Below are 20,620 nucleotides of genomic sequence, written 5' to 3'. Positions count from 1 at the left end.
AATGAACACAACAGCAGGCATTTGAGTCCCAACAACCACTTTGATGTTTTTGTTATGCCCCCCCCCACCCTCCCACACACACACACACACACACACACACACACACACCTGCATGATTGTCAGCGCATGATTGCGTATGTGTCTATCAGGCCCACAAACTGCGAAAGGAATGACAGCCGCCATAATTCACACGCGTGTAACTACACGAAAGTGTTTCTGCATTCACCTGGAGGACAGGTGTGTTCACGCAAGACATTCAATTAGAGCAAGAAACGCATGCACGTAGGAAACTCGTGTGGATTTATTTGTGACATCGCGTAAGAAGATGAACATGTACCTCCAGGCTTGTTTTGACTCTCACCCACTCACTCACACACGCACGCACAACGTACAACACAAAGCACACACAGTCTGCACTTTTTTTTCCACAATGAAAGTGGCTAACGTCAGGCTAAACATGACTCGACGTGTTTTTATTTACAATATGGCAGTGAGTTCGTCGTCAAAATGTCGCCGCTACAAGTATAATACAGACGTTTTCTTCTCAGAGCAAACATTCAGTCTGTCGATGTGGCAACTTAATAAAAACAAAACAAAAACAAAACATTTGTATTTATTTTTTACAATGTACAACTAATCTTGGATTATTCTGTTTATTTGTCATTTTTTGGCCATGCTGCTATTTTTGAAGGTTATGTGATTTTTTAAGTATGGCCGCGATTATTTTGATGATGACCGAAGAAAAATGTTTTGTTATTACAAATCATCTAATGAATATTTTTAGAAATGAGAACAAAATCACAAGGAGGAATTTTACGGAAGCGTAGAGCTGCCAATGTGGAGTAAACATTTTTGGCTGCCGAGTATGTTCGAATATACTCGCAAATATGTTCGAACATACTCGACTGCTGTGGTAAGTGGTAAGTGCGCAAGCGTAATACCCCATTGCATTATGGGGCGAAAAAAATAAAGTTAAAAGTTACGAATGAATACTGTTTTTTTGTCTACTTAATTTTCTAATGAATTGGTAATGTGACCCAAATGCCTAAAAAATGGGGTTTTGTTTTCATTCGCTCATGCGCAAATAATACCCCGTGGCATTATGGGAAGGTATGCTAACGTTGTAGCATGTAGCCTACAAGTATGTTCGAACATATTTGCGAGTATTGTCAAACATATTTGCGAGTATGTTCGAACGTATTTACGACTCTGTTCGAACATATTTCAATACGTTTGAACATATTTGCGAGTATGTTCGAACGTATTTGCGAGTATGTTCAAACGTATTTACGACTGTTCGAACATATTTGCGAGTATGTTCGAACATATTTGTGAGTATGTTCAAACATCTCGCCAGCCAAAAATGTTTACTCCACATTGGCAGCTCTACGCTTCCGTAGAATTTGTCTTTGACGGATCCCTGGAAATGGCCAAAATTAGCCAAAATGGTTTGCCTCAAAACAAAATGGCCGACTTCCTTTGTCTTTTTGTACATGGTTTCTTGAGACTTTTTTTCTTTGTGCGTCTACTAATGACAGCCTATCAAATTCCTTGTTGGCAAGCTCCAATGGCTGAATTTTCAAATAAAGAATCTTTAATTGAGACTACAGGACATGGCCAGAATGAGCCTAAAATGTCCGCTTTTTTTTTTTTTTTTTTTTTGTGAGTGGACATGTCAATCAAACATAAAAAAAAAAAAAAATCCCAACAATTTTGCATCCCGCATCTTTTCTAGCGTACTTGCCTTAAATTTTTTTAGCAATCTGACGAAATCTTCAGTTCGATTTTGTCTTTGAATGACCACTACAAAATGAGCCTAAAATGGCTGCTTCAAACCAAACTGGCAGAATTCCTGTGCATTTTGGGACATGGCTTCTTGAAACTTTTTTGTGGGTCTACTCATGGTTGACATGGCTACCAAATCTCATGTTGCTAGGCGAATCTGGATTTAGGGGCTGAATTTTCAAAACATTCCAAGGGACAACAGTTTCGTCTTGGAAGAGTTCCTGTAAACGAGCCTAAACTGACTGCTTTAGACCACTTTTCTTTTTTCTTTTTTTTTTGGGGGGGCTGCTGATGACAAACGTGCGTACCAAATTTCATGTTGCTAAGTGACACAGGCTTCACTTTTGAAAAAGCAAAGAAAAAAAAAAGTCTTGAGAAGATGAACCATTGACCATTGTCTTGTTTTTGTCACAGAGCTGCAACATTGTTGTTTTTTTTCACGCAACATTATTCACATTAACAAGAGCGACGTTCTTCCTCAAAGTCTTCCGACTTCCTCCCAAAAACATCCAGGAAGTCAACAAGTTGAGACGATCAACTATCTATGTACATTAAGAGCTCGTCCTCTGTCCAGTGTTGGGACACAACAGTAGTTCTTTCCCTCGCAAATCGTCAGGCGCAACAATCCCGCTCACGGTGGCAAAACAGGAGCGGGTGGGGCGTCGCCAGCGAGGCGGAGGTGGAGGGTTCGGATGACGAGGAGGAAGAGGAAGCCGGGTCGGTGGTGGCGAGCAGGGACGGGTAGGGGCTCATCTTGTCGATGTTGACGTAGGTGGTGTTGAGCAGGACGTAGTGTTCGCCGCTGAAGCTGGAGAAGATAGCCGAGATGCTGGAGACCAAGTCGGAGAAGGACGGACGGCGCTCCGGCTTCGGGTGCCAACACTCCACCATCACCGTGTAGCTGCAAGCAAAGTTCAATGTGAGACCAAACAAAAACATGATTGTCTTCATCAGTTTTTGGCTCATGCGTCGGGAAACGCTCGCCCGTCGGGAGCGGATCCAAAAAAAATAGCCTTTTGACAGAGAAGGGAAGACACGTTGCAAATCTCTGCTGACTTTGACGCTCCCGCCTGATTGATGGGCCTTCCTGACGAGAGTGGCTGGAATGCCGACGCGATGGGCGCTAAGCGACGAGTCGAGATAAGGAAACACGACGAGGGAAAAGAAAGCCGGCGTCCGATTTCCAGGAACAGAGGCGGTTAAGAAGAAAAAGGTCGGTCTTGGCCAGCAGCTGTCATGTCATGTTAGGTTCACGTCGCGTATTTTTGCTTGTCTGCTTCTACAAATCAACACTTGAAATACTGTCTTTGCTTTGAGAGGGTTTCAAAGCTTCACTAAAAGTAAGGTCAAAATGTCATTTTAATAAATCACACTAAGTTGTACCTCAAATTAAGAGTCTTGATTAGAGCCTTCCAGATCTATAATTATCTTTTTTTTCTTTTCTTTTTTTTTTTACACTTTGTATGACAACGGAATATTCAGCAAATTAGACAGGTCTGAAATTTGCATCTTTTTAACTTAAAAATTACATATATATATATTTTAAAGTTCAGCCATTTTAAAACAAGCTATTTTTATTCTTGTTTTTGCATGTATTTTTTTTACAGTTGTAAACTTTTAAAATAAACTTTAATACATTTTATTTCTCTTTAAAATGTAATTACCTATTTTTTTATTTATTTAAAAAATGTATTTCCATCTTGTTTTTAACCTTTTGTGCACAATTTATTTTGTTTATTTTTTAAAAAACATTTGAAACTTACATTAAAAAGACATTCTATTTATTTTAAATTGAATTATTTTTTTCTTTTACATAACTTTTTTTTTAATCTTAATCGTATTTTTATTTCATGCATTCTTATTTTAGCTAAATACAAAAAAGCATTACATTTTTATGCATTTTCTTTCAGATTTTTTTGTTTTGCTGTAAAACCTAAAAAAAAAAAAATCAACAATTATTTTTAACTTTTCTTTTTTTGCACAAACATTTTTAAATAAGTAAAGAATTATTTTTAATTTATTGGGGTTTTTTTTGTTTTGATTTTTGTTTTTTTTAAGGGATACTCAACTCATTGAACCATTTTCACCAGTGAAAAGTTAATATTTTGTCCAGAATGAATTTGATAACTTCATTATTTTTCACGTGCAAATAATACCTTTAAATTTTCGACTTGCTGTCAACTGATGATGACATCACCTGTGCTGAGGAAGTCGGTAACGGCCAATCATGGCTCACCTGTTTATTGGGTTTAGTCAGTAAACTGAGCCATGATTGGTCGTTTACCTACTTCCTCAGCACAGGTGATGTCATCATCAGTCGACAGCAAGTACAAAAATGACTTTTTAAAGTATTATTTGCACATAAAAACTAATGAAGTTACCACATTAATTACAGACAAAATATTAACTTTTTACTGCTGACAATGACTCAGTGAGTCAAGTATTCCTTTAAACTTTCACGTACTGTATTTTCATGTTTCTTTTGATATGGACTGGTCCAGCCCACAAATAGCAAAAATCTACGTATAATTGATAGCCAGCATAATTGCATTAAAAAATAAAATAGATGCGGGGGTCCACTGCTTTACCTTTTTTTATTTATTTTTATTTTTTTTATTTTTTTGTCAATAGGAAGGGATAAGCAGGATGACACTTACAGGGAGTCGGGGCAAAACTCTGGCTGCAGCAATCGGCGCCCCTGCAGGAGGAAAATGGTAATGTCGAATGAGTTGACATCTGAGTAGGGCGGCGCCCCGCGGGTCATCAGCTCCCATAGCAACACGCCAAACGACCACTGAGGAGCAAACGCAAACAAATGTCAAAACACGTGAAATTCCTACATTTCGTTTCAATCGCGTTAAGGTATGAGTGTGTTTTTGTACCACGTCAGACTTGGCGGTGAACTTGTGCGTCTGCAGGCTCTCTAGCGCCATCCACTTGACGGGCAGCTTGACGCCGCTCTTGTTGTGGACGCTGTAGTACTCTTTGTCGTAGACGTCGCGCGCCAGACCGAAGTCGGCCACCTTCACCGTGTAACTCTCGTCCAGCCTGTCGGCAACAGAAGAGAACGCAATTCATTCAGAGCGCGCTGTCATAACAATTGTTTTCAAAGTTAATAGGGACTTAAAGGGATACATCACTTATTTAGCCCCATTATAGCAATAAAAAGTTAATATTTTGTCTATAATGAATTTGTTTTCTAGGTTGGGTCATGTGACATTCACAAGCTGAGCTGTGATTGGTTACCTGAGCCCTTGTGATGTCATTTTCAGTCGACAGCAAGTTGCAAAATGTGTTTTTAAAGGTACTAATTGTACATAAAAAATGAAGAAAATATCAAATTTATTATAGGCAAAATATTAATGTTTGACTGCCAAAAATGGCTAAATAAGTAAACTATCTCTTTAAACTTGGCAACTTACTTGTTGCATTCATTTAGATTATTATTACAGAGGTGATAATTATTTTCTACAATTGTATCGAAAAAGTTGTACTGATGCTTAGAAAAAGGATTTGAAAATTGCAGTTCAGAAATTGTATGTAATTTTCACACATGGCAAATGGATGACTCATGGATAACTCATGATATAATAATAATAATAATAATAATAATAATAATAATAATAATAATCATCCAACCAGACGATTTTTTTAACACATTAAACTTCACATTACACTTGAAGCATCCCCCTGACCACCAAAATAAAATTGGCAATAAATCAGACCATTTTCCTCTGATTGTTCTCTCTGTAAAGTTAACCAAATACTAAGGACAAAGGAATGTAAAACAGTCAAATGTTTACTTATAATTCATTCAGTTTGTTAAAATTTGTTTCTGGACCATAAAGAAGTCATTTTATTCATTATACAGTATATATATCTTGAATGAATTGGCCTCTAGATCGGAATTTTATTCTTTATTCTTTCTTTATTATTATCCAAAAATAATAATAATCTCACGGAAATGCTCATCCAGCCTGTTGGCACAAAAGAGAACGGAAATATCTACACTTATATATATATATATATATATATATATATATATATATATATATATATATATATATATATATATATATATATATATATATATATATATATATATATATATATATATATATATATATATATTTCCTAAATGGCCATCAAGTTTGCTGATATTTCCGTTAAATGTATATGCATAAATAAATAAATACATTTGTATTTAATTGTAAAAAAAATTTTGCATCCGTTTTTATTTTCACTTTCAGCCATTTATTTAGTCATTTATTTATTTTTAATATTGGCAGTATGGACCAAAACTACCACAATTAAAAATAAATAAATGACTAAATAAATAAATAAATACATAAATACATAAATAAATAAATGACCAAATAAATAAATAAATGACTAAAAGTGAAAATAAAAACAGATGTGAAAAATCGAATTCAAAAATTAAATATAAATGTATTTATTTATGTATATATTTTTTGTTCTACTCATTTCCATTTATATTTATTTTTTGGATATCATTTTGACATTTTTTTTTAAATGATTTTTTATTTAATTTTGTCAGTTTCGGTCCTCCATATACTCTGTTGGACCAGTTTTGGGTCATACGTTTGGACTCACATGCAGTTCCTGGCCGCCAGGTCCCTGTGGACGAACTTCTTGCTGGCCAGGTACTCCATCCCTCGGGCCACCTGGAGCCCGAAGCCCATCAGGTCCTTCACCGTCGGGTTCTGCGGGACCAATCAGCGACGTCACACGCACACACCGCCTCTGACTCAACTGGAGGCCGGAAAAACCCCCTTTTTGCTGTTCTTACGTGGCTTTCGTCGCGGATGAAGTTGCGCAGGTCTCCGTGCTTCATGTAGGGCAGGACCATGAGCGGCGAGCCCTCGGGCGGCAGGCAGATGCCCAGCAGCGACAGCACGTTGGCGTGGCTGAAGTCCTTCATAATGATGCCCTCCTTCAAGAACTGGGTCACCTCCTCCAAGTCCGTGATGCCTTTAGGGAGGGGGAGGGGGCAAAGTAAGCACCTCTGTAAGCAGGTCAGCCCGTCTGCGTGAAATGATGGCCCAGCAAATAGAACCCTCCTCCACCTCTCCGTGCACTCATGGCCAACAACGAAGTGCTCTAAAGTAGCGACACCAATTGCACATTTTGCCAATTGAGCAGAATTTATATGAAAATGGGACACGAAGAATGTAATTGCTGAACTTGAGGTCCTGTGTGGCCTTTGACTGGTTGCCATAGCGACTGGAAGAAGCCTCCACGTGGAACAAAAGGCAACAAAGGGATGAGGGATCAAAAAAGGTTGTGATCCCAAGGGAGGAGACCTCATCCCATCCCGTTCTCTTACTGTCATCTTTACGAGATTAAATTCCTCACCAGGCCACGCTAATTCATCACTTTTAGACCCACCCCCCCACTATTAAAAATAAATAAAGTCATTCTCCGGTAACGTGATTGCGACGTCGTACTTTGTTTGATTGGAAATCTCGCTGGGTTGGGAACAGAATGTCTGTTACTGTCTGCTTTGTATGATATATAAATATGTTACATTTTGGGAGATTATTGTGCAAGCATCTGCGTCAAAAGGTAATCCAACAAATAAAAAAAAATACGAGTAAATCAGTGTTTAAAATAAATCATTAATTGACTAATTGATATCAAAAGTTTTGCCGAAAAACCAAACATTACAATGTAGCCAAAAAAATGTTTTAAAAATTTATTAAAAATTGAAAAAAAAAATACTAATTTCAAAATGCATTTTTAAAAAGTGAAAAATAAATAAATAAATAAATGCGTGAACATAATAAATGTGAATTATATAATGACAAATAAATCGTTACTATTAATTTTTAGGGTAATTTTGTATGTAATGTGAAAATAAATATTTAATATAGTACACCATCTATATTTGTTTACATTTTTTTATTTGAAAGTTAATGAAGAAAGTTTAAAACTTTTTAATATGTACTAAAAATAATAATTAAAAAAAAAACTATACAATAACTAAACAACAATTATGTCATTATTCTAACCAAAAAAAATATACAAAAAACAAAACAAAATTAAAATCAAGTAAAAATTATTTGGAACAGAATATGCTTGGAGAAGTAAAAAAAACAACAACAATTTTGCATGGAAGTTCATAAAAAAAAAAGAAAAAAAAGAAATCCAAATTGTAAAAGTTGTGAAGAGTTAAAAAAAAAAAAAAAAGAAAGAAGAAGAAGGAGGATCTTACGGTTCAGAGACTTAATGGCACAATGTTGATTCTGACCGTCTGGCTCCAGTAGAGTTCCATGAAAGACGCATCCAAAGTGACCTGTGGGAACACATCATATTACATACATTTAGGAAATCATATTCACATCATAATTAACATCCACGCAACTGCAATGCATATTGACATCACATTTCATGTTCATACACACAGCATGCGACTCGATTATGACTGTGCAAGGGTAACTCAACACCAGGCTTTATTCATTAACACCCCCTCGATGAATTATAGCCGCCGCAGTTTGCGGGCATGGAAGTTCTCAGGGGGGCGGCGGTGGGAAAGAAATGAGCGCGACGTTCCCCTATCACGCCGTCGCAGATGGCCGAGGGTGTCGGGTTGCGAGCGCCGCAGGAATTAGTCGCGGTGAAACCACGGCGAAAATTGGAGGCTCCTTTTTCCTTCATGGGCTAATCTCAAAAGCTAAGGAAGGGCTGGAGGAGGCGGGGTGGGGAGGCTTGTTGTGTTGCGTGCAAATTTGACCCATGGACGGCCATCTTTGAGTTGTCAGAGTGCCCTAGTTCTGCTTCTCTTAAAACCCGAACTTGTCCTCACCTCTGCCGATGATTTGGTTGAGGTGCAGCAGGAGTCGGTCCTGGGCGATCACCACGTGCTGGACTTCGCTCAGCAGGTCGGGATGCAAGCCGGACAAGTCGATGTGGACCGGCGCCATCAGCAGAGGCGACACCAGCTCGCCGTCCATCCCCAGCCCGCGGGCCAGCGCCCCCAGCCGAGGCGACAGCAGCTCCCGGCTGGACCCGAATAGGATGGGTGCGGCCCGGCAAGTCTCGGGACGCTCCATGCCCTGGTCTATGGGGGGGGGCAACCAACATGGAACTGGATCACTTATTTATGATCAACGCCACAATAGCACAATAGAAATAAATGGACTAGAAATTAAGGTGTGAATTACTTTTTGAGGCCAATTCTGATATTTGGCAGAATAAAGTTCTAATATCAGATTAATCGGCCAATTCATATAAAAAAAAAAACCAAATACTGTATAATGTATAAAATAAGTACTTTTTGGTACATAAACGCTTTTAACGTACAAGCAAACATTTCACTGTTTAACATTACTTTGTCCGTATTTGGTTAACTTTACAACAAAGTGAAAAGTCAGGAAAAATCGGCTGATTAATTGACAATTATTTTATTGTTTTTATAGCTTATGTTGTGATCTGTTAATGTGCACAAAAAAAACTGCAAGAAAAAAAAAAGCATATTTTTGCCGATTTTTTTTAAAAAGAGTTTACAACGGTCGGTCGGGCCACATGAGAAATTATCAACTCTACTAATATTTATTTATATGGTGTTTTACAGAACACACACCATAAAACATTAACAATAATACATTCATAGCAAACAATCCATAGAGTAAAAAAACAAACAAACAATCTACAAAAAATCAACTGATTTTAGGCAATTTTAAAGGGATAATATCGGCCGATTTAATCGGCCAGTGGATTAATTGGTCAGGCCCTACTAGAAATAATCCACAAATTTAAGGAAAAAAAAATCTTAAAAAAATAAATAAAAAATCAGCCAATTTCTTGACAATTTTATAAAGGCTAATAATGGACAATTAAATCAGATGGTCAAATCATCAGTCAGGCCCTGCTAGAAATAATTCATAGAGTTTAAAAAAAAAAAAAAAACCTGAAAAAGAAAAAAAAGAATGTTTTTTCCTCCCAATTTTAAAACCTAAAATCGGACAATTAGTGCCTACTAAAAATAATCCATAGAGTGAAAAACTAAAATTGAACTTTTGGCCTTGGACAATACAACCCAACTGAACTAGTAGTAGTAGTAGTAGTAGTAATTTTAGTATACTAATCCATTGTGTCAATAATGACAACTGCTTTGAACATTTGGAGCCCATTTAGCTAGACGAGGAGGCGAGCTAGCACAAACATGTTGAAACAGGTATGGATGATGTCATATTTGTGTGTGTGGAGCCTCTGTTGGGTTCATCAGTCCTGAGGGGGTACGCGTGCTTGTGCTATTAGCTAATAAGCTAAAGTCATGTTCCTGCGCACCATTGTAGACGGATGAGATCATTGCAGTTCTCGGGGGTCAGGTGAGGAGAGGGCCATTTCACGCCGAGGAAGACGTGTTCACTGGCAGAAGCTGGAGTTCGTTAACCGCTAACTGCTATTGTCTCTGTCGTCTACTTTGCGTCAAAAGCAATTGTTTTTGTTTGGTGAATGTTTACGAGCGGTGCAGCCGATAGCGGGAAGCTTCCACGTACCCTCCAGCAGCGTACTTCTGTAGTCCACAGACTCGTGAGACACCATTTCGTTGGAGGGACTGATGCTTCTGGCGCTCGCAAGCCTGTCCAGATGCTGGATGTCACCGCGGCCGTCATACCACACCTCGGAAAGATCTACAAGAAAGGAGGTTTTGGAGGGAAGAAAATAGGAGGAACATAATTATTCAGTGAAATGTTTTGGGTTTTTTTTTAATCTAGAACAAAATTTTCACCAGAATTTGATGACGATAGCACTTTATTTAAAATTATTTGTGAAAATTCCCATCGACACAAGATGACGGTTTTCCTGTTTTGCAATGCTCATTTCCGCCACCTACAGGAGCGGAGGGGACCACGAGCCACTATTACCTTTCTTTATTTATTTATTTATTTTTTGCTGCTAAGCTAGCGCAGAGTGAAATCCGCCTCACCGTCAATGCGCTTGTTCCTGCGCCACATGAGCAGCGTGGCGAGCATGAGCAGGAGCAGGCTGACCAACACGCAGCCCACCACCAGACCCGTGTAGTCCTGTTCCTGCGCTAGCGTCACCTTGCCCAGGTGACGGATGGAGTCGGCCTGCCGCCACTGGAACAGAGAGATTCGTATTTCTCACTTTTGTGTGCGTGTGTGTGATGTAAAAATAAATCAAAGAAATACAATGAAATTATATATTAAAAAAAACAACAACAAGAAATTCCAGTTTGTGAGTGAATGTTTAAAATATTTTTTAATATAAAATTCTTTAAAAAATAGTGTGATTAAGCTAATTTATTTTGATTTAATTACCAATATATGAAAATGTTTTCTTTTTAATAATACAAAAACATTAAATGAATGAACCAATTCCTCTTTTATAAATATTGACTGGTTCATACATATTTATATATATAAATATAAAAAATACAAAAATAGCATGATGGAAAAACTATGAAATCAATTATATAATATAAATAAAAATATAAAATACATTTAAAAACAAATTTCACTTTTGTGATGATTCACAAATTTTTTGTAATACTTTAATTAATTAATTTACTTTATTTGTAATACATACACAAACAAGGCAAGAGATGAAAATTTCATATATAATTTAGAAAATATGAAAACATAAATATGATTTTATATTTTAAAAACAAAACAAATTCCAACTTATTGTGATTTAGTGGTTATATTAAATTATATTATTATTTTATATTAAATTATATTATATTAAATATTGTTTAATTAATTAAAATTGTTCATATGTTGTATTAAAAAATGTAAAAACTACAAGGATAATAATTTCCATGGCACGTTATTACTTAAAATTGCTAAATCTGATTGAATGGTTTTATTTGGTTTTATTTTTGAATAAATAAACAAGCAGTGTTATGCTCCTTGATGTGATTGGATGAATTTCATCAATTATTTCTTAATATGATTCGAACTCGAAGACAAAGTAAACTATGAAATTAAATAACAGAATATCATCCATATCAGTATGACTGAATGGTTTGCACACATGCAGTTTTAAAACTATACAAATCATTAAAAAAACTGCAAACAAAAACAAACAAGCAAGCAAACAAACAGTAGTCCACCTTAGTGTGATTGAATGCTTCATATGGAGCAGTTTAATCTTGCAAGGTTTGATCCCCTTGAGCCTTACAGAGCCAGCAATATAGACAGATTATTTATACACACACGGACGCACACGCACACAAACACGGAGTTATCCGAGGTCAGATTACATCAGTGATATTGCCTCTGCTTTTATTAAGTTTAGTGGATATGAGGTTACCACTTTGACTTCAGAAATGTGTGTGTTTGTGTGTGCGCGCCAACGCAGCTAAAGGATATTAGCCTGGAGACAAATAAAGGTCTTCTGATAGCGTCGGCTGGGAGCATTTCCGGTTTGAAGTCTGCTTTTGTTAGCTTTGTGCTAACTGCGCACTTTATGAAACGTCATATTATGCTCAATAACAACGTGGGTATGGGAGCAGGAGGTCAGATCATGCATGGATATTACACAACAACTAAAAAAAAAATACAATTTAAAAAAAAATGTGTTCAATTTTGAACTGCTTTTTTCTTGAGCAACTTTTTTAAAAATACATATTTTTCTTAAATTAATCTCTGAGTGTTCCTAACTTCTGCTCGAATAATTATATATTTTATAATAGAAATATATATTTATACTATGCTGAAAAGATGTGGCTGGCCACCATTTTATAACGCAAATTACTACCCCCTACAGGACAAGAGGGGAAAACCATCCAATTGTTTGTTACGTTGAATGTTCCCAACACCGTTTTTTGTTTTCCACTAATGAGTAATCAATTTAATTACTCTTTCAAACATTACAGCATTTTCAGGATGAAGGATGGACAACCGCCACTTCAACGTCATTGATGTAAAAGGCAAGAAGAGGCAACAAGTTTTAGTAGCGAATTAGGACCACATTGTTGGCGCATCGCGATTGAATGCTGCTATTGCTGCCTTGGCCACCAGGAGGCAATATAAGAAACACATGCAGGCACAAATAAAGAAGAAGAACACTTCTATTACTACTGCAAGTGATTCAGACAAAAGAAGAAGCTGTAATTCGTGATTTTCTGTGCAAGATAAAGAATAGATGCCCATTATTGTTGTTATATCCGTCCGTATGTATTGCTACAAAGTTTCTGTTCAAATATCCGTTGCTCAAAAGCTTCGAAAGCCATGAGTGTGGATGCTAACCATTAGCGATTTCCAAATGTTAGCATATCTTAAAAAAATATCATTAATGGTGTATATGATACTTCCTTTTGCATAGTGATTTTTTTATGCTTGTAGATGATACCTCATTGAAATGTATCTTAATTCCATCCTGTTGCAGTTCTAATACAGTTTTTAAGTTGTCTGCCTCACTTTCATGATCTGCGACGTAAGACGAGATTTACACGTCTCTGTGATCGTCTTTATTGACTTTTTTTCTCCGTCATTCCTTCAGCGTTCTGCCTGCTTTTTTACAGATGGCTTGACATGGTAAAAGCCTCCGTGAGGAGACGTGACGAGTGAAAGGCTTCAGCATCCGGTGTCTGATCTCGCAATAAAAAAAAAGAAAAAAGAAAGAAAGTCCAGCGTCGCCATGGCAACAAGTGACTTGGGGGAGGGGGGGGGGGGTGTTAACCTAAGAAAACATAACACAGAACTAAAAGTACAACCTTGGGTCACAATATTGCACCATAATGATATTTTCAATAGGAATGTTTCAACTAAATCATAAAATCCTATTCAGTTTATTATATTGTGCTTTTTAGTGTCAAACATTAAGGACTATTATCACTTTGTAAAAATATATTTTTTTAAAATAATGTTTATGTGAAATGATTATGGAAGGTCAAAAATGATGTAAATATTTTATTTTATTTTAAATAAATGTATCCTTACAACATTACTGTGAATAATGCACTTCCAATAAAGTAATGTAGAACCAGTCGCTGTTTTTATGTTAAGTAGAGTTGTCAGCATCTGCTAAAAATAACTAATAAACTAACTTGTAATCTAACAGTTACTTTTAAAATCAAGTAATCTGTAGAGGACTCAAGTTACTTTTAAAAACAAGCAAATAGTAACTTTAAAGTTACTTGAAAAATCAAGTAAGCAGGAAAGTAACACTTAATTTCATATTCAAGTAATCACTAAAGTTAACAGTTAACTTTCATAATCAAGTAATTAGTAGTGTTAGTTACTTCTAAAATCAAGGACTAATCAATGAATAAAATAATTTTAAAAATCAAGTAATCAGTAAATTAAGTTATTTTCATGATGAAGTAATTAGTAAAGTAATTTAGTTTTAAAATCATGCAATTTAATCGGTAAAGTAGCGGTTACATTCAAAATCAGGTAATTAGTAAATTAACCAAGTTACTTTTAAAGTAATCAGCAATGTAACTAAGTTACTTTCATAATCAAGTAATTAGTAAAGTGAGTTAGTTACTTTTAAAATTAAAAGACTAATTGATAAAGTAACAGTTACTTTCAAAATCAAGTATTACTAGAATAACTAAGTTACTTTTAAAATCAAGTAATCAGTAAAGTAACAAAGTTAATTTCATAGTCACGTAATCAGTAAAATAATTTCGTAATCAAGTAATTATAAAGTGAGTTTGTTACTTTTAAAATCAAAGACTAATCAATGATGTAACAAAGTTACTTTCAAAATTAAGTAAATAGCAAAGTAACTAAGATACTTTTAAAATCAAGTAATCAGTAAAGTAACAGTTACTTTCATGATGAATTAATTAGTTACTTTTAAAATCAAGCAATGTAATTGGTAAAGTAGCAGCTACATAAAAAAAAAAAAAAAATCAAGTAATCAGCAAAGTAACTAAGCTACTTTCATAATCAAGGTGTCAGCAAAGTAAGGTGTTCAGTTTGAAATGAAGCAGGGCGGTGGCTGACCTCCACCTGCAGCCCCTTGGCGGTGGCCGCCTGCAGCTCGTTGGGGACGGTGCACTCCAGCGTGTTGCCCACCAGCGTGAGGCTCTCGCAGCTGCGGTTGGACACGGTCAGCACCTGGCACTTCATGGCCTCGCGGTCCATGCGGTCGCCCTGGCGGGAGCGACAGGGTTACGCGATTCGGTTTGCCGACCAAAACAGCAGCACTCACACAACTCCCAGGTGTGGTTTTCGTCACTGGGAATTATAATTAATTAAAGAATGAACAAAAAAAAAACTAAAAAAATAAATTAAAAAAAACCAGTAGGCTACACAAACTTTATATTTCAGTATAAAATCAGGAGATATATGCATAAAAAATCATTTAAAATACATTTTATTGCACCAATTTTAGCAACAACAACAAAAAAACTATTTCAAACTAAATATTACAAGACTCTTAAATGCTAGACTTTTGGCATCTGCCCCGTCTGCAGTTGAGTAAATAAACATACCACTAAATATTCAAATGAGGGCAAAGCAAAACTCCCATTGAATTATCACCATGGAGACAAGTTGTTGTTAGGCTTATTATAGTCTGGCGACAACACACCAGTCACTCTTTGCTCCTTCTCACTTTCTTACTCACTTTTGTTTTTCTGAAACTTTCCGCACACTCGTGCACGTGCACGTACGCACACACATGTAATAGCCAAGTGGCATGCTTGTTTGAGTGCAGCAGAAGGCAATAAAAAGAATGATCACATTCCGAGCGTGACAGCTCCGGATTTCCAGATTTGACACAGAGTGGAGGCTCGCACCTGTTCTCATATGCACATGTACTCTCAATAAAAGTGTTTTTGTGTGTGTGTGTGCGTGTGTGTGTGTGCTAAAAACAAATTAAGTTAGCTTTCAAACAGTTGCATTTCATTTGTTAACGTTATTTTAATATTCCTGCATTAAAAAAAAATTGATTAGATTTACCTTCAACATAAAAAAATAAATGATATGTCAAAAGGTTATTTGAAACTATTGAATTTTTGATTTAATACATAAATAAATATTTAAAATAATATAAATAATGTAAAAATAAGATAACACTTCGATTATTAAAATAATATTTTGCAAATATTGTCCACAAATAATAATTAACATAAGTTGAAGTTTAGTTTATTAAAAGGACAGTGTGCAGTAACATTAAAAAGTTTCTATCTGTAGTCCTCATAAAATAAAACATAAATGCATTCAATATAATAAATAATAAAGAATAATTAATAAATAAATTACATAAATGAAAAATTAATACATGTAATGAAAGTAAACATATTTTATATATAACTTAATTAATATTGAATTCTAGAAGAAGATGGATGAAAGGATGTAAAATATTGAACAAAAATAAATTAAGAAATATTTGTAAATAAATATTCGACAAAATCACAAGTATTGAATAAATAAAAAAAAACAAATAATGAAAATATTAAATAAATATATCTAAAATAATAAATAAATCCCTGAACAAAATGCATGATAGCTACTGTAGGGAAAAAAAATATAAATACTGAATGAGTACAGTCCTAAAAAATAATTATACCAAAAATTTAATAAACAAATGATATTTTCTATGCAAATGCATGAAATTTGCATGGAATTTTCCTGCCGTCGCCGATAACAAGTTTGTTAGGGAAACTGGCGGGGGACTGTCTCCACCTCTAAATAAAGTGTCACGGTGACAAATGCCGGGGAGTCTCCCATCAAGCGCCATGCCAGAGTTCCTTCACGCCACTCACGGTCGGCGTGTGTTGACCACTGTGTTTATGTGTGTCAAGTGCTCAAGTGGCAAAAGTTTTCAAACCCGTACAGCTTCTTGGAGGAAAAATGATGCTGGTAAAAGCAGAAACACTGATTCAACTCCTGCACCAGGATCCGAACTATGAAACTGAAGATGACGAAAGGCCCGGGCGGTACGTCATAAAATACCAAAACTTGAGGAAAACTTCAATTTCTGTAAAATGTATGAAGAAATTGCCGTATAATTACCGTATTTTCCGCACTATAAGGCGCACCGCGTTTTAAGGCGCACCTTCAATGAATGACATATTTTAAAACTTTTTCCATATATAAGGCGCTACAGTAGAAGCTGGGGTTACGTTATGCATCCATTAGATGGTGCTGCGCTAATGGGAATGTCAACAAAACAGTCAGATAGGTCAGTCAAACTTTATTAATAGATTACAAACCAGCTTTCTGACAACTCCAAAATGAATAAAGAGCTGTTTTATTATTTCCTCTGAGGTAAAGTATTAGTATTAGCTAGCGATCCAAGATGGCGGGATCTTCTGCGCATGCGCGTCACCGATCGTGCAGGGTCACCGATAGCGTCTTGACAGCGAGACCTGTTGCGGCTCAATATTGATCCATATAGAAGGCGCACTGGATTCTAAGGCGCAGGGTCAGCTTTTGAAAAAATTGAAGGCTTTTAGGTGCGCCTTATAGTCGTGAAAATACGGTAACCAAGATACAAATCCCACTCAGTAGCTCAATTCAACCTTATCAGATGCTGCTTGGTTTGTCTGAAGTTCGGCTGAAATAAAAAGTAGTCTCCACCGAAGGGCTGAAGGAAAGAGTCACGCCTGGGAATTAAAAAAAAAAAAAAAAAAAAAAAAAAAATCCAAGCTCTGAGCGCAGCTGCCTCGAAGCGTCTGCTGCAGTCAGCTGAGTAAAATAATACAAAACAAAATAAAAGAATAAAGAAAAAAACCCTGGTTTTATTGTGTTAATTCATTTGACAATGTCAAGCGTTTTGACCTTGGCAGCAACAACAATACGCTCATAAAGGTTGGGTCACTGAGACAGGACCAAAAAAAAAACAACAAAAAAACTGATGGGAAACAAACTCCACTTCCTGTTTTTATTTCTGTATTGTTTCCTTCCCGGTGTGACCCAAACAGGCGCGCACGTGGGAATGTTCGCAAGCGTGCATGCAGTCAGCCGCAGAGTAAACAACAAACTATCTTAGCATTCTGACATATTTGGCCAACTTGTAGTTCTCCTGACAACTCACCAAAACTTTGTTTCCACGCTCCAGTCACAGGCAAAGGCGATTAAATTATTCTTTCACAATTTAGTGGGGTCTGTTGTGTATAAGTGCTTCAAATTTGGTAACAAATGGAAGAATCTGTCTTTGAAGAACATCTGCAAAAATGGGTCTGCTTCAAACCAAAATGGACAAGTTCTTGTGTGTTTTCGGACATGGCTTCTTGAGACTTTTTTGTGAGTCTACTCATGATAGACATGTAGACATGATAGACATCTTCAAATTGGATGTTGCTCAGTGAAACTGGGTCGGGGGGCTAAATTTTGAAAAGGTTCCTCCAGGGGTGAAGTATCTTTTGAAATTAGCCTAAAATATCCACTGCAAACCAAAATGGTAGACCTGTGTCTTTTCAGGCATGGTTTTTTGAGACTTTTTTGTGGGTCTAATCATGATGGTAATGTCTGCCAAATTTGATGTCGTTAAGTGAAACTAGCTCCAAGGGCTGAATTTTGAAAACATTCCTCCAGTGGTTAAGTATCTCTTGAAATTAGCCTAAAATGTCCACTAAAAACCAAAATGGCAGACCTACATCTTTTCAGGTATGGCTTCTAGAGACTTTTTCGTGGGTCTACTCATGCTACCAATGTCTACCAAATTTGATGTTGCTCAGTGAAACTGGGTCTCGGGGCTGAATTTTAAAAACGTTCCTCCAGGGGTTAAGTATGTCTTGAAATTAGCCTAAAATGTTCACTAAAAACCAAAATGGCAGACCTCCTGTGTCTTTTAAGGCATGGGTTCTTGAGACTTTTTTGTGGGTCTCATCATGATCGTAATGTCTACCAAATTTGATGTAGCTAAATGAAACTAGCTCCATGGGCTGAATTTTAAAAATGTTCCTCCAGTGGTTAAGTATCTCTTGATATTACCGTAAAATCTCCACTAAAAACCAAAACGGCAGACCTCCTGTATGTTTTCAGGTATGGCTTCTTGAGACTTTTTTGTGGGTCTACTCATGCTAGCAATGTCCAGCAAATTTGATGTTGCTTAGTGAAAATGGGTCTGGGGGCTGAATTTCAAAAATGTTCCTCCAGGGGTTAAGTATCTCTTGAAATTAGCCCAAAATGTCCGCTTCAAACCAAAATGGCAGACCTCTTGTTTCTTTTCAAGTATGGCTTCTTGAGACTTTTTTGTGGGTCTACTCGTGATAGACAAGTCTACCAAATTTGATGTTGCTAAGCGAAACCAGCTTCAGGGGCTGAATTTTTCAAACATCTCCACCAAGGTCTCACCTTGAGCTCCACGACACTCTTGTTGTCCTTGGACGTTAACTTGGGGTCCTGGAAAAGCGGATCCTCCACGTAGATCAGGTCCCACTGGTCGGTGGGGTATCCATCCAGGATGAACGCCACCTTGGTGACCACCGGCGGCGGCAGGGCTAGCTTGGCCAGGGAGGGCGTGGTGCACTGAATAGAAGTGTGGTTCTCGCCGTATACACAACTCTGAATGTTGGAAAGGTGCAGAAGAAACAATGAATATATGTTTAAGACAAGTACAATCAAGTAGATTAGAAACTACCTCTACTTTAATGTACTTTGCCAAACCGCAAAGAGCAAAAAACACCTGTCTGAAAATGTCTCGCCTGTTTTTGCAGCTAAAACAAGCTTTTTGTGACCCTTGTCCAGCGGGAAAACAGAAGGACATTTTGCCCCTGCGCCAAGTAGATGGATAAAGAGGTCAGTTTTGTCGTTGGCGTCTTTGTCCTGTCAGGTGATCCACTTGCCCCATTGTTGATATTTTCAATGCACAATCGCGCTCAGTTTTGAGGCTAAACGTTCGCATTGTGAAAGAAAACACTGGCTTTTCTCGCAACCGGCCCAAACGGACGGTGCAGGAACCTCCACTGGTGTCGGAGAGGAAATGTGAAATCTCTTTTATGTATGTGGGAAAGTAAAGACGGACGGAACATTCCGGCAGATCCCCTTTCACCCCTTTGGCCCTAACTCTGCGTTTTTTTTGTATCTTCACGCGCAGGTGTTAGGAAGACTAACTTTCCATAATGCATTGGAAATCACTGGTAATACAGTAAAAGTACATATGTTAGAGCGACCTTTTACTACGGGCAGCCGACTGTAAGGTGGATGGATTATCCTGGCAAAGTGGAAGTGCTCATCACTAAAATCACTGAAACTGAGTCTCAATTAAAACACTTGTTCAGTACAGTATACACTCCTATATGCACACTCTAGTGAAGCATGTAATATTATACTATCAACATCCTCGCCCTGCTCAGCATGGTTCGAGGCATCGTCACCCAGCAGGTGCAGTAAAAAAAAAAAAAAAAAAGATAATACAACTTTAAGTGTTGACACGTCACTCTCTGTGGGGTATTCAAATGACCTCCACCAAGGCAAGGCGCAGCACTCAGCACTCCTCCGGGGAGAGCGGGAACTTCCAAAACAAGGCTTTTAGCTTAACAAATGAATGCGGTAACAGCGCAAATAGACAAAACAGTCCAACACTTTTCCCATAGGAAGTGGGAAAAGTCATCCGTCCCGGGTCAAACGGTGGCCATCGGATCGTGCGAGCGCGCGCGTGCGTGCGTGCGTTTTGTGAGTGTGATGACATGTTGTAGTACGTGTGTTTGTTTGCCAAATTCCCAAATTATCTCTCAACAGGAGCCCGGTGACAGATAAGATCCCCGCAGAGCATAGCAGCACGTCCTCCACACAGACTCCTGCAGGCAAACACACACTTGCACACGCATGCACGTGTTTTGCCAACTCTTTGTGAGCCACCACTTCTCCTTACAAGTTACTTTTTGATTACTTCCTAGCCAATGTTAATTCCTGGTACAGACTACAAGTTACTTTTTGAT

At 37.2% G+C, this 20,620-nt stretch overlaps 1 protein-coding gene across 1 annotated transcript in view; it reads right to left on the bottom strand.

Annotated features, from left to right (window-relative positions):
* Nucleotides 1-279: 279 nt before the first annotated feature.
* Nucleotides 280-20,620, bottom strand: part of met (MET proto-oncogene, receptor tyrosine kinase) — a 60,696-nt gene continuing 40,355 nt past the window's right edge. The window contains exons 12-22 of the mRNA XM_077517246.1: nt 19,035-19,244; nt 14,733-14,882; nt 10,739-10,892; nt 10,308-10,442; nt 8,612-8,866; nt 8,021-8,101; nt 6,596-6,777; nt 6,400-6,509; nt 4,668-4,833; nt 4,443-4,579; nt 280-2,686 (exon numbers count right to left, since the gene is read on the bottom strand). Of these exons, the coding sequence (XP_077373372.1) occupies nt 2,398-2,686; nt 4,443-4,579; nt 4,668-4,833; nt 6,400-6,509; nt 6,596-6,777; nt 8,021-8,101; nt 8,612-8,866; nt 10,308-10,442; nt 10,739-10,892; nt 14,733-14,882; nt 19,035-19,244 (1,869 nt within the window). The 3' untranslated portion in view covers nt 280-2,397. The remainder of the gene's footprint in view (nt 2,687-4,442; nt 4,580-4,667; nt 4,834-6,399; nt 6,510-6,595; nt 6,778-8,020; nt 8,102-8,611; nt 8,867-10,307; nt 10,443-10,738; nt 10,893-14,732; nt 14,883-19,034; nt 19,245-20,620) is intronic.

Source organism: Festucalex cinctus, chromosome 3 (assembly GCF_051991245.1).
Source record: "Festucalex cinctus isolate MCC-2025b chromosome 3, RoL_Fcin_1.0, whole genome shotgun sequence".
Taxonomy (NCBI): domain Eukaryota; kingdom Metazoa; phylum Chordata; class Actinopteri; order Syngnathiformes; family Syngnathidae; genus Festucalex; species Festucalex cinctus.
This window is presented reverse-complemented; position numbering and strand designations above follow the sequence as displayed.